At 43.5% G+C, this 16,930-nt stretch overlaps 1 protein-coding gene across 2 annotated transcripts; it reads left to right on the top strand.

Annotated features, from left to right (window-relative positions):
• Nucleotides 1-1,464: 1,464 nt before the first annotated feature.
• clpxb (caseinolytic mitochondrial matrix peptidase chaperone subunit Xb) lies at nt 1,465-15,800 on the top strand. 2 transcript variants are annotated; one of them, XM_030790115.1, is made up of 15 exons: nt 1,465-1,732; nt 2,108-2,176; nt 3,298-3,458; nt 3,687-3,807; nt 4,113-4,267; nt 4,454-4,613; nt 5,573-5,614; nt 6,481-6,657; nt 6,949-7,113; nt 8,438-8,526; nt 8,959-9,123; nt 9,587-9,889; nt 14,008-14,100; nt 14,350-14,456; nt 14,947-15,800. In XM_030790115.1, exons 2-15 carry the CDS (start codon nt 2,122-2,124, stop codon nt 15,035-15,037), a joined length of 1,884 nt encoding a protein of 627 aa, XP_030645975.1. In that variant the 5' UTR covers nt 1,465-1,732; nt 2,108-2,121; the 3' UTR covers nt 15,038-15,800. The 2 variants fall into 2 exon arrangements, with proteins under 2 accessions (XP_030645975.1, XP_030645976.1); XM_030790116.1 differs by lacking the exon at nt 5,573-5,614.
• The last annotated feature ends 1,130 nt before the right edge of the window (nt 15,801-16,930 follow it).

The following is a 16,930-nucleotide window of genomic DNA, read 5'->3' as shown; positions in this document are numbered from 1 at the left end:
TGGTGCCACAGAATAAAAACAAGAGAATTGCATCATTTAAAGGAACCGCACTTGGTGACGTTAAGCTATATTGCTAGAATGCGACAGCTTACATTTCCTCTTTCCATGCATGAAGTAAGTACATCTGAGGTCATTTAAGTGCATGCTGTTGTTTACTGCTCTGCTCAATGGGGAACTGGAGTCGGACTGGAGTCCAGTTCCCCTCAGACAGAGAGAGGAGTCTCTGTGCTGAGTTCTGGTTTAGCGTTGGTAGAGCTGACAGGTGTCTGTAGGCAAAGAGGGAAATTATCGTTGTGATAATCATCAGTGTGAATCTATTGCTGAGGGTCATGAAACTTTGACGCACTCACAGGAGAGCAGCATACCCGTACAATTACACTTTTAAACCTATTGTATTTCTAACTGAATATCTGCCATTCACTTCTTCGTCTCTGTTTAATGCTCTTGTCTGAACGAGAAGTCCAAATAAATAGTGTTACTTGACATAATCAGATTTAATTGTCTGGAGAGCTCAGTACACTGACTCTACTTTCTGTAGTTTATGGTGTTTAGCTGAGCAGAGTCCAAATTCCCTCCTGACTTCTCAGAGGGATTATTGTTCAAACGCAGCTCCATTTCTTTTGAGCTATTTGACCTCCAGAGGAATCCAGAATAGCACTGCCCTTTTCTCTGATATTTGACAGAAGGACCGAGACAGAGAAGAGAGGTTGGGTTTAACAGTTTCAGAAGAGTCATGGTGGTTGAGCTCTTAGGCTGGTTGACAAAGGAAGGATGAGGTTGGTTAGAAAGTCTAATAAATCGGAATAAATTTGTTTTGTATAATTTGTCTCTGCAGTAAAATGAAACACACAGCACTTTAACAAGCATTACTTACACTTAGAAGTTGCAGTCTAAATTATACCACTAGAGGTCACTAGTCAATAAGTGACCTATGTTAGTTAACATGGTTTTGAAAGATAGTACCATATCTGACTTTACCTTGGTAATCCTGATGAGTTAGAGATTTGTTGATATCAGGGAAACATGATCGGATTTTCTGATCTATTTAAGCATTCTACATAAAATTAAATAAATAAAAAGCAACTTTTCACACACCTTTCTAAATCCCTTCAAAACCCGTTTTCTTCTTTGTATTTTTTCAGAATTATCTATTTCATAAATATGAAACCAAAGACTTCTGAAAAACGCTGTTAATATTCTTTTATACCTTGAGTATAAGACTGTTTCAAGACTGTTGGGCCGAGGTACTGAACTGTCGCTGAAAACATGCAGACTGCCACATTCCAATGGGACACCCGACTTCCGCAGTGAGATCTCCATACCGATAGGTGGCAGCGCTGTACTCGAGGTCTGGACCGTACACAAAAAGCAAACCAAAGAAACGGTGCACCGCCCCCTCTACTGACATGTGATGCAAACAGACATCCAGCAAACCAGCTACGTAACAGAGGAGAAACAGAGAGAGAGAACGCTAAAGAACAAGCTTTGGGGCCCGACCTACTTTGTAACAGCAGAGGTTACATCACACGGGGTCCAGCCCTAAATGTGTGATAACAGCGGTGTGGGGGGCTACCCGTGCTGGCTGTATAACTGTGACATTGGCATGATACCTTTTATACTTGTGTGTTTGCTGCCGTGACATCTCGCAGGGCTTTAGCGCGACAGTTCTCCAAGGAAAAAAGAAAGACGAACTGTCCAGACTCTAGTTTTTTTTTATAACACGGACATACCAGTAAGTAACCGTTTAAAAATTCCAGAAGCTATCTGGTTTTCCTATCTGAGCGGATTCCGGTTCGTGTAAAAGTAGTATTATGAGGTGTTATTTACTGTTTAATACTTTGTTCCACACTCTCTGTTCTCTGTTGTTTTCGTTGCAGTAGCACGTAGCTATGTGTAGCCTGCTTGTAGTTTTATATAGCTAGGCTGTGGCCTGGCTGCGTGTAGGATTACCTGGGTAGCGAACAGGCCAGTTGTATGACTTGTTTGTCAGAACACAGTGTTCTTTCCCCCCCGAATGCTCTAACTTAAATTAATTACTTTCACTTGTTTTCGCTAAATGTTACCTTACATGTTAATGAATATAATGCTTCGTTTTATTTTCCCTTAGACTTTATATACAATATGTCCTGCACTTGCACATCTGCTGCGAGAGTTCTTCTAAACACAGCGCAGAAAGGTACGGTGATTTATTTTCTTTTACTGCACAACAGCAATACGTATTCACAGAACTTTAATATGTAATACTTAATTCCTATCTAAATTAATCCAGCACAATTTAGAACATAGTGCTAGCCATTAAGCTAACATTTCTAGCTAGCTTGTTGCAATATTACTTTTGGAGACAAAGGTTGACTTTTGACATTGACAATGCAAACAGTTAACTGATTCTTAAAACAGTCATGTTTGCGCATATTATGAATTATGACATTCGATATCACGTGCTTGCGCGCTGATAATAATAGTTTGCTATTTTCCACACTTGTTGGTTGTGTAAATGCGAAGTTCGGAGTGACTGGACAGTTATCCTGTCCTGACGTACGGTTGGCTGAGATGGTGTTTGGACAAAACGGGAAGATCTATTATGACATTACGAAACACTGCCTCGTTAGTCGCCCTTGCGAAAAGTACATTAAGACACGCACACACACACACGCACACACACATACATATGTATGTCAAATGTAGGGGTAGTAAATTTCTTGTGTGGTCAGATGTTACTATTATGACTTCCAGTTGTCTTTTAAAAGTTCATTTAGTTATGGGCTATTTACACATAAGGGTGAAAGCACTGCTCGCACGTGGAATCTGAAGTGCTGACTTTGATTCTTTACATAGCTTGTAAATGTCACCGGCTTTTCTCTTGGATGTTTGTGACCAAAGTTCAGCTCAAAAAAGTAAATTAGTCATACTAATAACAAAAATAAACAAGCAGTAGCGATGTAGCCGATCCAACATAGTAAGCAAAATACTGATTATTGTTATTTTTTTCAACCCAGAACAGTCAAACGTGTCATACAGCTAAGTCATTATTTCACTGAAATGTGTAATGCGTATCCTGTTCCGCGTTACTTCACATACTGGAGGTTACGCTGATCGAGGTCATCTGTTTAATTTAGGGTTTCAGTAAGAATAATTGATCTTTTCAAAACAAACGCAGGCATGCGGAAATGAGCTTATCCCGAACGGAGTTGTATGCGCAGATGAGGACCTAAACATTTCAGAGTGACGGATATGACTGGACCCCGTTTTCTGAGTTTGTATAAACATGGTAGTTTTGTTGATGTGGTGAAATTGCAGGATTGTCATGTTCTCGAGTTCAGATCTTCGCTCTCAGCAGACCAGTGTCCCGGGAAGTACATCTACCTCTTGCGGTACGCGTGAGATCGTTCTCGGAGACCGCCGTGTGTTTTGCCTCAAAAGAGGGAACGCCAAAGGACGGCTTCGGTGACGGTGGGAAGGTATGGTCTCCCCCAGTACTGTGCTAACAAAAAAAAACTACACAAAACGTAGAGCTGCAGTACATTGTTGTATTGTTCTGCATGAGAACACTGTTTATTGATCAGACTCAAAATGTAGCTACACACGTTTACCCTTTCGGCAGAATTACAGCCATTAATAAAATGATAGCGGCAATTTTTTTTTTCGTTTTATCAGCTTGTTTGTATTTGTTTACTTTCCTTGTGTAGAAGAGCGCGAGCGAAAGCAGTGGAAAGCGTTCGTCTGGTTCCGGGGGCACGGGCAAAGGAGGTAGCCAGCTGCGTTGCCCAAAATGCGGAGACCCTTGTACACACGTGGAGACGTTTGTTTGTAAGCACTCCTTATCAACTTTTATAAGGCTTGACCTTTTTTCCCCCCTTCATGCCATGCCATGCAATGCATTATGTGTTTCTCAAACTTCTTCAGTCACTTATTAATACCGACATTGTGAAGAGGGGTGTAGTTAACACTTCAGATTATTGGAGGACAACCAAAATCCTAAAACTGCGCTGTTCCTGCATTGGCAGTGTTTAAAGTCTCCTATCAAACTTGTTTTCACATTCCTAAATAGAGAAGTCAGATGTAGTAACTCCTCCTTCTCTTTTTCTAATGATGTTTTCTGTCCATTTCCTTAGCATCCACTCGTTTTGTAAAGTGTGAAAAGTGTCATCACTTCTTCGTGGTGCTGTCTGAGACGGACTCTAAGAAGGGCCTAAACAAGGAACCAGAATCCGCTGCTGAGGCCGTTAAAATGGCTTTCGCTCGGAAACCTCCTCCACCCCCTAAAAAGGTACGATTAATCAACCAAAACTGCCCAATCCTCCGTCCACAATACAAAATGACCCCGATTAAACCATCACAAAGCACTTCACGTTCACCTCCAAATGGACCATAATCTGTCCTACCTTTCAGACCAGCACAGTAATAAACAGTAATACAATAAATGTTTACCTCTCTTTTTTTTTTTTTCTCTCAGATCTACGCCTACCTCGATAAGTATGTAGTTGGCCAATCCTATGCCAAGAAAGTGTTGGCAGTCGCCGTATACAACCATTATAAACGCATCTACAACAATATCCCGGCCGGAGGACGACAGCAAGTGGAAGTGGAGAAGCAGAACTCCCTCACCCCACGGGGTTGGTACAGTCCTGTAAAACTCTAAACCCCCCTCCCTGGCCCACCTCAGACCTCCCTGTGCTAGTCTGGTTCTGTAGATCAGCAGCACCCCCCTCCCCGGCTCACCTCAGACCTCCCTGGGCTAGTCTGGTTCTGTAGATCAGCAGCACCCCCCTCCCTGGCCCACCTCAGACCTCCCTGGGCTAGTCTGGTTCTGTGGATCAGCAGCACCCCCCTCCCCGGCTCACCTCAGACCTCCCTGGGCTAGTCTGGTTCTGTAGATCACCAGCACCCCCCTCCCTGACCCACCTCAGACCTCCCTGTGCTAGTCTGGTTCTGTAGATCAGCAGCGCCTCAGCTTCTTGGTGCTCCTCACAGCTTCTGCTCACCACCTTTACAGACCTTTATTACTGGTGCAACAGTAGGATTAAAATCTCCTACTGCACCAGTATTAAGGTTTTAATGAAGCAGACAGGACTGAAACATCATGGAATTTTAGAAAAGCAGCTCATTGTGTCATCATGGAATTGGAATGTGGTTGTTTACTAGCAGAGCTCTAATAACGGAAGTGGTTCTAATTCTATTTTAGAATTTAGACTGGATACATTGTTCATTCATATTACACACCCAAGTGTAATGTGAAGAAAGCTTGTGTTCAGTTTAAAAACCTGAACTGAACATTTTAAGTAGTGACAACGGTGTTTCTTAATATGCAACCTTTCTTCTCCTTCTCTCTCTCTTTTAACTTCTGAAACTGGTGCCTCTGTCTGTTTGGTTTGGCATTTGTCCAATGATATTCAGGTATAGCATCACCTGCAAACAGCGTCTACAGTACCTGTTTTGAAAAGAAAGGAAGGGCTGTAGGCTGCAGCTGTAGGTTTGTGGCTGTCTGCTGTTTGGACTGCAGTGGTTCTTGTAGGAGAGGTGTTGTGTTAGTGGCCGTAGCCTTGAGAAGTTAACTGTACTCCTTTCTCTGTAGAGCTAGAGGTGAGAAGACGGGAAGATGAATACAGATTTACAAGTAAGTGATTGTTTTTCTGTTTTTTTTACACCCCTCTTCATTTATGCAAAGGCTCACAGCTTGGCAGGTAACACCCCCGTAGGAAAAAAAAAATATATCTATATACATCAAATCTACGCCAACGATGCTGCTTTTTATGTTGTTTGTTTTTCCCGCTTCCCTTTTGCAAACTCTTTTTATTTTTTTCCATTCTGTTGCACAAATGCCAAAGTTTACAGACATGACATGAATCTGTGGGTTTCTTCCTGAGGGGAAGGTGGTGAGACCCGTATTTCGGTGTCAGACAGATTTGCTTGCTCATTGCCAACCTGCTCCAGGAGCAGGGGTGGAGGGGCGGGGCGGGGTGGGGTGGGGTGGGGGGGTGTTTTAGATTTTGCTGGCGACCCAGTTTATGACATAATCGTCCACTCTGACGGTCTCCATTCAGTAGCTGCACTCTGGCAGCCAGAGAGCTGATAGGCTGTATTTATAGATTCAGGCCTGCACCCGTTTGAGACCACGTTTTGGTACATCCAGCACAGGGTCACAGAAACTAGGTCAGTCATGTTATAATCTGGCTGTTTGGGCCGGCGCTGCTGTCATACGGGTAAGGATGGGTCTGACACGGAGAAATATAAGTGAAGTAACACTCTGCTTTGACACACGTCTGTACCTGTCAAAACGCACAATCCATTTTTCTTTTTTTTGTTTTTTCCTTTTTTTAGTTTTTCTGCTCTTTCAGTTTTAATCAGTCATTTGTTGTAGCTTTTTAAGGTTGGACAGTTATTCTAAAATTCCCTGTTTAATTTCAGAGTTGAAAACAAATTGTTGTGGCATTTATTTCTTTGGGGGTTTTTTTCCCCCTCTTTTCTTCATTTGAATTTCAGAGTTGCTTCAGATCGCTGGGATCAGTCCCCATGGCAACGCACTGGGAGCTTCCGTGCAGCAGCAGGCCGCTCAACAGGCTCCTCAGGAGAAAAGGGGCGGGGAAGTGCTGGACTCCGCCCACTCCGACATAAGACTGGAGAAAAGTAACATTGTGCTTCTAGGCCCTACTGGATCAGGTCAGTGACAGCTGGCTGAGGATTTTAGGAGTTTCAACTAAGCATTCTTCTGTCCACCAGCTCTCCAAAAACACTGATTTTGCACATCTAACAGTTTGAACAGCCAATTAATGTTGCCTGCTTTCCAAATCACAGCTAGTTATGTACCGATGAGTCATCGTGTTATAAATTTATCCGCGACAGGATCAACATGTAACTGAAATCCAGCACATGGGTCAGGACTCCAGAATATAAAAACGAAGTGATGATTGAAGAGACGTTGGTAACGATTTCCCGCTCTCTGTTTGGCAGGTAAAACGCTGTTGGCACAGACCCTGGCTAAATGCCTGGATGTGCCCTTCGCCATCTGTGACTGTACCACTCTCACCCAGGCCGGCTACGTGGGTGAGGACATCGAGTCCGTCATCGCCAAGCTCCTGCAGGACGCCAACTACTCAGTAGAGAAAGCCCAGCAAGGTGGGTTCTGTCCCAGCAAGGTGGGTTCTGTCCCCGCAAGGTGGGTTCTGTCCCCGCAAGGTGGGTTATGTCCCCGCAAGGTGGGTTATGTCCCCAGCAAGGTGGGTTCTGTCCCCGCAAGGTGGGTTCTGTCCCCGGCAAGGTGGGTTCTGTCCCCGGCAAGGTGGGTTCTGTCCCCGGCAAGGTGGGTTCTGTCCCAGCAAGGTGGGTCGTGTGATGGCGTCTCAGGCCTGGTCTAGGTCAACCCAAAAGACTGTATCTTTCTATTCCACTCCAGCGATGACTGAGTCCACGACTTCTCAGTCTGATTCACCTTACTTATCAATGACTGAGTCCACGACTTCTCAGTCTGATTCACCTTACCTATCAATGACTGAGTCCACGACTTCTCAGTCTGATTCACCTTACCTATCAATGACTGAGTCCACGACTTCTCAGTCTGATTCACCTTACCTGTCAATGACTGAGTCCACGACTTCTCTGCCTGGGTGCGCTGGCGTGAGACATTAACAGAAAAGTGCTGTCTAGTGCGTCTCTGGGACCAGAGTAGGGAAACACAGGTTTATAGGACATGGAATGAACACGTATCTGTACATTTCCAACAGCCTGAAACAGGCCGTTTGTCAGGCTGGTTAAATATAACCATGGCCTTGTAGCCCAGACAGCATGTAGGGCACTGCTGAGGCATCAGGAGTGACTGTGTGTGTGTGTGTGTGTGTGTGTGTGTGTGTGTGTGAGAGAGAAGATATGGGTTTTTAAAATGGGTTATGGACTTTGGACAGGTATGGTGTTAGTGGTAATGTAAAGCGTTGATAATGATGAACACGGTCAAATGGACTTTCTGTGACCTAGAACTAGAAGTGACAAGCGGATGTGTTTCTTTTCATTTTAGCCCTCTGATTTCTCAGAATTACTTTGAATGTTGTTTTTATAAACTTTACATTTATTATGTTGCAATCACTATGTGTATTCTTTTCATTATCTGACTCCAGTCTCTCGCTGTAATTAAGAATTTAACCAATAATATGGCAATTGCAACATGCAGGTGCACTATTTGCAAAGTAGTTGTGTAAGAAAATTAAGATTTTAAAGTGGAGTTGAGAGATTTTTTTTTCTTTCTTTCCTCTGAGATCTCTAGTTCATTTTCACACTTCCCTCTTTTGAAACACCATGATATGGTCATTAGAATGTCAGCAAATACCTCCTCTCCCCCCCCCCCCCCCCCCCCCCTCCTCTTTCTCCCCCCCCCCCTTCTCTCTCTCTCTCACCCCCCCTCCTCTCTCTCTCTCTCTCCCCCGCCCCCCTCCTCTCTCTCTCTATGCAGGCATAGTGTTTCTGGATGAGGTGGATAAGATTGGCAGTGTGCCTGGAATCCATCAGCTCAGAGATGTGGGAGGAGAGGGGGTTCAGCAGGTCTGTAATATATTAATGCCTTTCTCTTTTATTATCTCTCTCATCTTCATGGCAGTATGTCTGCAGCCCCCGCCCAGCTGAAGTGCTGTAGCCAGTATTTATAAACAGACAAACACACACACACACACACACACACACACTCTTGCATCCCTTCACCCACATTTATTCCACTTTCAGAACCTCAGATAACCCAACATGACGCACTTTTTCCGCTCTTTCACTCAAAGTGCTTTCAGTGAAATCGCCTCTGGGAAAAGTTTAATTTGACTACTGCCTGCGGTGTCTCAAAGCCCGATGAAAGTATTTGTTTAAAAATGGAAAATGATGTGGAACTCTCTTTCTGTGATGGTGTATGTTTTTAAACGCCAGTGAAAGCAGCGTTAGGTTTGAACAGGATTCACGGGCTGTTTGTCTCTTCTGGTTCCTGTCTAGGGCCTGTTGAAGCTGTTGGAAGGAACCATTGTCAACGTTCCTGAGAAGAACAGCAGGAAACTCCGAGGGGAAACAGTACAAGTGGACACCACCAACATCCTGTTTGTGGCATCGGGAGCCTTCAACGGACTGGACCGAATAATCAGCCGCAGGAAGAATGAAAAGGTGACAGCAGTCTGACATTTATCCCATTATCACTGCTGATGACATAGTAAACACACTGCACAGGAGTCAATAAAAATATCTGTCCATCTATCCGTCTTCCTGTCTATCTCTCTATCTCTCTGTCTATCTATCTATCTATCTCTCTCTCTCTCTCTCTCTCTCTCTCTCTCACTCTCTCTCTCTCTCTCTGTCTGTCTGTCTGTCTGTCTGTCTGTCTGTGCCTGCCTGCCTGCCTGCCTCATCCTATCGCTCTCTCGTTCTCTCTCTGTCTGTCTATCTATCCATCTGCCTGTCTTTGTATCTTCCTGGGGGTTTTTTGTTGTTGTTGTTTTATTTTGAATGTGGTTTGACCTCTCTGTCTGGCGGTCTGTCTGTGTATCTACCTGGTTTTTTTTCCCTGTTGTTGTTGTTGTTGTTGTTTTTGTTTTGAATGAGGTTTGACCTCTCTGTCTGTGTCCTGCAGTACCTGGGTTTTGGGACGCCCTCTAACCTGGGGAAGGGTCGGCGTGCGGCGGCGGCCGCTGACCTGGCCAACAGTACGGGGGGAGAGGTGGATGCGGTGGCGGAGATGGAGGAGAAGGATCGTCTGCTGAGGCACGTGGAGGCGCGGGACCTCATTGAGTTTGGCATGATCCCCGAGTTTGTGGGTCGTCTGCCCGTGGTCGTCCCACTGCACAGCCTGGATGAGGAAACACTGGTCCGGATCCTGACCGAACCTCGGAACGCCGTGGTGCCTCAGTACCAGGCCCTGTTCAGTATGGATAAGGTACATATATCTATAACACACACACACTCAGTACCAGGCCCTGTTCAGTATGGATAAGGTACATATATCTATAACACACACACACACACTCAGTACCAGGCCCTGTTCAGTATGGATAAGGTACATATATCTATAACACACACACACACTCAGTACCAGGCCCTGTTCAGTATGGATAAGGTACATATATCTATAACACACACACACTCAGTACCAGGCCCTGTTCAGTATGGATAAGGTACATATATCTATAACACACACACACACTCAGTACCAGGCCCTGTTCAGTATGGATAAGGTACATATATCTATAACACACACACACTCAGTACCAGGCCCTGTTCAGTATGGATAAGGTACATATATCTATAACACACACACACACTCAGTACCAGGCCCTGTTCAGTATGGATAAGGTACATATATCTATAACACACACACACACTCAGTACCAGGCCCTGTTCAGTATGGATAAGGTACATATATCTATAACACACACACACTCAGTACCAGGCCCTGTTCAGTATGGATAAGGTACATATATCTATAACACACACACACTCAGTACCAGGCCCTGTTCAGTATGGATAAGGTACATATATCTATAACACACACACACACTCAGTACCAGGCCCTGTTCAGTATGGATAAAGTACATATATCTATAACACACACACACACTCAGTACCAGGCCCTGTTCAGTATGGATAAGGTACATATATCTATAACACACACACACACTCAGTACCAGGCCCTGTTCAGTATGGATAAGGTACATATATCTATAACACACACACACTCAGTACCAGGCCCTGTTCAGTATGGATAAGGTACATATATCTATAACACACACACACACTCAGTACCAGGCCCTGTTCAGTATGGATAAGGTACATATATCTGTAACACACACACACTCAGTACCAGGCCCTGTTCAGTATGGATAAGGTACATATATCTATAACACACACACACACTCAGTACCAGGCCCTGTTCAGTATGGATAAGGTACATATATCTATAACACACACACACTCAGTACCAGGCCCTGTTCAGTATGGATAAGGTACATATATCTATAACACACACACACACTCAGTACCAGGCCCTGTTCAGTATGGATAAGGTACATATATCTATAACACACACACACTCAGTACCAGGCCCTGTTCAGTATGGATAAGGTACATATATCTATAACACACACACACTCAGTACCAGGCCCTGTTCAGTATGGATAAGGTACATATATCTATAACACACACACACTCAGTACCAGGCCCTGTTCAGTATGGATAAGGTACATATATCTATAACACACACACACTCAGTACCAGGCCCTGTTCAGTATGGATAAGGTATATATATCTATAACACACACACACACTCAGTACCAGGCCCTGTTCAGTATGGATAAGGTACATATATCTATAACACACACACACACTCAGTACCAGGCCCTGTTCAGTATGGATAAGGTATATATATCTATAACACACACACACACTCAGTACCAGGCCCTGTTCAGTATGGATAAGGTATATATATCTATAACACACACACACTCAGTACCAGGCCCTGTTCAGTATGGATAAGGTATATATATCTATAACACACACACACACTCAGTACCAGGCCCTGTTCAGTATGGATAAGGTACATATATCTATAACACACACACACTCAGTACCAGGCCCTGTTCAGTATGGATAAGGTACATATATCTATAACACACACACACACTCAGTACCAGGCCCTGTTCAGCATGGATAAGGTACATATATCTATAACACACACACACTCAGTACCAGGCCCTGTTCAGTATGGATAAGGTACATATATCTATAACACACACACACTCAGTACCAGGCCCTGTTCAGTATGGATAAGGTACATATATCTATAACACACACACACTCAGTACCAGGCCCTGTTCAGTATGGATAAGGTACATATATCTATAACACACACACACACTCAGTACCAGGCCCTGTTCAGTATGGATAAGGTATATATATCTATAACACACACACACTCAGTACCAGGCCCTGTTCAGTATGGATAAGGTACATATATCTATAACACACACACACTCAGTACCAGGCCCTGTTCAGTATGGATAAGGTACATATATCTATAACACACACACACTCAGTACCAGGCCCTGTTCAGTATGGATAAGGTACATATATCTATAACACACACACACACTCAGTACCAGGCCCTGTTCAGTATGGATAAGGTACATATATGTATAACACACACACACTCAGTACCAGGCCCTGTTCAGTATGGATAAGGTACATATATCTATAAAACACACACACTCAGTACCAGGCCCTGTTCAGTATGGATAAGGTACATATATGTATAACACACACACACACTCAGTACCAGGCCCTGTTCAGTATGGATAAGGTACATATATCTATAACACACACACACTCAGTACCAGGCCCTGTTCAGTATGGATAAGGTATATATATCTATAACACACACACACTCAGTACCAGGCCCTGTTCAGTATGGATAAGGTACATATATCTATAAAACACACACACTCAGTACCAGGCCCTGTTCAGTATGGATAAGGTACATATATGTATAACACACACACACACTCAGTACCAGGCCCTGTTCAGTATGGATAAGATACATATATCTATAACACACACACACACTCAGTACCAGGCCCTGTTCAGTATGGATAAGGTACATATATCTATAACACACACACACTCAGTACCAGGCCCTGTTCAGTATGGATAAGGTATATATATCTATAACACACACACACTCAGTACCAGGCCCTGTTCAGTATGGATAAGGTACATATATCTATAACACACACACACACTCAGTACCAGGCCCTGTTCAGTATGGATAAGGTACATATATCTATAACACACACACACACTCAGTACCAGGCCCTGTTCAGTATGGATAAGGTACATATATCTATAACACACACACACACTCAGTACCAGGCCCTGTTCAGTATGGATAAGGTACATATATCTATAACACACACACACACTCAGTACCAGGCCCTGTTCAGTATGGATAAGGTACATATATCTATAACACACACACACTCAGTACCAGGCCCTGTTCAGTATGGATAAGGTATATATATCTATAACACACACACACTCAGTACCAGGCCCTGTTCAGTATGGATAAGGTACATATATCTATAACACACACACACTCAGTACCAGGCCCTGTTCAGTATGGATAAGGTACATATATCTATAACACACACACACACACTCAGTACCAGGCCCTGTTCAGTATGGATAAGGTACATATATCTGTAACACACACACACACTCAGTACCAGGCCCTGTTCAGTATGGATAAGGTACATATATCTATAAAACACACACACACTCAGTACCAGGCCCTGTTCAGTATGGATAAAGTACATATATCTATAACACACACACACACTCAGTACCAGGCCCTGTTCAGTATGGATAAGGTACATATATCTATAACACACACACACACTCAGTACCAGGCCCTGTTCAGTATGGATAAGGTACATATATCTATAACACACACACACACTCAGTACCAGGCCCTGTTCAGTATGGATAAGGTACATATATGTATAACACACACACACTCAGTACCAGGCCCTGTTCAGTATGGATAAGGTACATATATGTATAACACACACACACTCAGTACCAGGCCCTGTTCAGTATGGATAAGGTACATATATCTATAACACACACACACTCAGTACCAGGCCCTGTTCAGTATGGATAAGGTACATATATCTATAACACACACACACTTAGTACCAGGCCCTGTTCAGTATGGATAAGGTACATATATGTATAACACACACACACTTAGTACCAGGCCCCCTTCAGTATGGATAAAGTATTCACACAAACACACGCACACCACATATAAACATACACACATCATAGTATCAGACACTCCTCAGTATGTATAAGGTATATAGACACACGCGCGCACACACAGAGATTTTTAAATTAGGATCATGTAGAATCATATAGCAGTTGGTGACCTGACAGGGACTGTGAATGTGAAGGTCTAACCAGCTGTGTGTGGTTGTCTCTGTGTTGTGCTGTGACTGTCAGTGTGAACTCAATGTGACGCCTGATGCTTTACACGCCATTGCCAGACTGGCTCTGGAGAGGAAGACAGGAGCCCGAGGACTTCGATCCATTATGGTAAGTTTGTGCGCGCGCGCGTGTGTCTGTGTGTGCGCACGTATCTGGTGGTTTTATATCTGTTCTGGTGAAGCTGCCATTGGATGCATGTTTGAGTTATGTGAGTGTGTGTATTGTAGGTGATATTGCTGATTTAGCCTTAGTTGGAGCTGTGTGTGTGTGTGTGTGTGTGTGTGGTATAGGAAAAGTTGCTGTTGGAGCCCGTGTTTAACCTGTGTGGTGTGGTGTGTGTGTGTGTGTGTGGTATAGGAAAAGTTGCTGTTGGAGCCCATGTTTGAGGTACCTCACTCTGACATCATGGCAGTGCAGCTGGATGAGGAGGTGGTGAAAGGGAAGACAGAGCCGCGCTACATCAGGTCTGACTTCACACACTGTTCACACACACATTTACATCAGGTCTGACTTCACACACTGTTCACACACACATTTACATCAGGTCTGACTTCACACTCTGTTCACACACACATTTACATCAGGTCTGACTTCACACACTGTTCACACACACATTTACATCAGGTCTGACTTCGCGCACTGTCAACACACACATTTACATCAGGTCTGACTTCGCGCACTGTCAACACACATTTACCCATGGAACTCCCACAGTATCGTCCAGCCAAGAGAAACAGGCAGAGTTCACTTCTGTTCCTGCTCAGGCAGCACGTTTAGCCTTCAGGGTTTTCAGCTGAAGAGCTGGATGACGTGTTGCATTGTTTGGACTTGGGCTTCAGAGAGATAGAAGGTTATTACAATAGGATAGAAGAGCTACTATTCTAATGTCTGCGCGTGTGTGTGTGTGTGTGTGTGTGTGTGTGTGTGTCTGTGTGTTTATTCTTGTGCGTGCAGGGCACCTGCAAAGGAGGCTGCAGAGGAGGAGTATGACTCCGGCATTGAGGAGGAGAACTGGCCCAGACAGGCAGATGCAGCGAAGAACTGACCTCTCCCTCCGCGCTCAGTCATTTCAGTCAACTGAACTCTTTTACCAATTAGAAAGAAGTGAACTGTAGAACAATGGCTATGGAGACAATATGCTAATTCCTCCTCAGGAAGGCCAATCAGCATCCAGGCTGGACCAGAGGGGGCGTTAGTTAGGCCTAGAACCTTGCCCTGAGGAACATCAGCTTAGCAAACGACCGTTTGTATCTTTTCTTCACCTGTTGGTCCCATGTATGTGATAACCTGAAGAGCAAAAAAAAAAAACAAAAAAAAAGAAAAGAAAAGAAAAAAAAGAAGTAAAAGGAGGTTGACTGACTTTGTGAACCCCTGTAGCTTATTTTCAAGCTTTTTTGGGGAGGAATGTTATGATTTTTAATCAATCTAAGGATAATTCAGTTATATTCTTAATAAGATTTGTGGGTAATGTTGTTTCCTCTTTCTGCTCTCGGTGAGTGTTGACAGTGAGGGGAGAGAGGGGTTGTCTCGAGTGGGATCATGTGATAAAGGGTTGAAGGCGTACAGCCCGGAATGTTCCGTTTTAGTCTTTTTATTCATGTGGAACACCATCAGCTACTCCACGGCCCTCTACGCAGGGACCTGATATTCCATAAACACATCGTTGGCGTGATGTTTTCCCACCAACGTTTTTTTTTTGTTGTTGTTGATGTTGTTGTTGTTTTTTTCTTTGGTTATTTTTTTTTAGAATGGTAACCTCATTGATCATGTAAACCGAGGTGTAAAATGAAGCTCTGTTAAAAAAAAAAGAAAAAAAAAGATGAAAACTAAAACATTTGAAGACATGATTTCCTTTGTTTAGACTACCTAATAATAATAATAATAATAAAAAAAGACAGACACATATCATGCACAGCGACACAACCAGCACAGGAAGCAGTCAAAAGCCACCTGGTCCCAGTCAGGGCTTTTTTTTCTTTTTCTTTTTTTTTTTTAAATGCTGTTTCAAAACATCATTATCACATTTGCTTGTTTTGTTCTGTTTTGTTGAACTCTTTCTATCTTTACAGTTAAAACCTTTGCAGTAAATGTAATGATTTTTTTTTTTTTATCAGTGTGTGTTCAGTCCAGAGTAAACCTAACCTGTACAGTCCAGGGATGTTATAGAAACGTGCTATAGAAACACAGATCTTAGGCCTGCCTGCACACACACTCTCTCTCAGTGCAGATTCACTCTGTCTGCAAAACTCCCATCAATCTCAAGGTCACTGCAGTCCTCAGCAACAGTATTGATGAATATTATTCAGAGGGGGAAATTACACTGAGATTTTTGGGGGTTTTTTGGTCACGTCCTCCCATCCTCTCTCTCTTTTTTCTGTCTCTCACCTTCATTCTCTCCGTGAAATTTAAAATAAGCTGCTTTTTTTTTCTTTTTTTTTGTCCTTCTCTGTTTTCTTTTCTTTCAAAGGTCAAGCAACCAACTTGTCAACCCCTTATGTTTGGAATCTCAAAAGAATTTATACTGTAGACGTGATTGTTTAAAGACATAAATAAAATGTATATCTCTGTAAGAGCTGTCTCCCCCTTTTTTTTTTTTAACTTGAAACTCATCTCTGGACGGTTTTATGCAACTGGTGCTTTCGTTTCTACGTGATTTTGGGATGTCCCTGGTGACATAACACAAGTAAATAACACAGCACTGACATTTAGCATAATACTCATCTCTTGTCAGTAAGTGGGTAACTGTGTGTAGGAGTTAAGGGACTCACTGGGGGGGGGGGGATTGTAATGTGGAATGCACCTGAGATATGCTGGTTTTGGGAACAGAGCGCGGAGTTGAGCACTATCTCGTCAGCTGACAACCTGTAGTGATTGTCCCAGATGTGGAGTGCATGTTTAGACCACCAGAGGGCAGCATCCCACACCTCGCTCACACGTG

The sequence above is a fragment of the Chanos chanos genome, chromosome 13, assembly GCF_902362185.1.
Source record: "Chanos chanos chromosome 13, fChaCha1.1, whole genome shotgun sequence".
In the NCBI taxonomy this organism is placed as follows: Eukaryota; Metazoa; Chordata; class Actinopteri; order Gonorynchiformes; family Chanidae; genus Chanos; species Chanos chanos.
The sequence above is the reverse complement of the archived record's forward strand: the minus strand, read 5'-3'. Positions and strand labels throughout refer to the sequence as shown.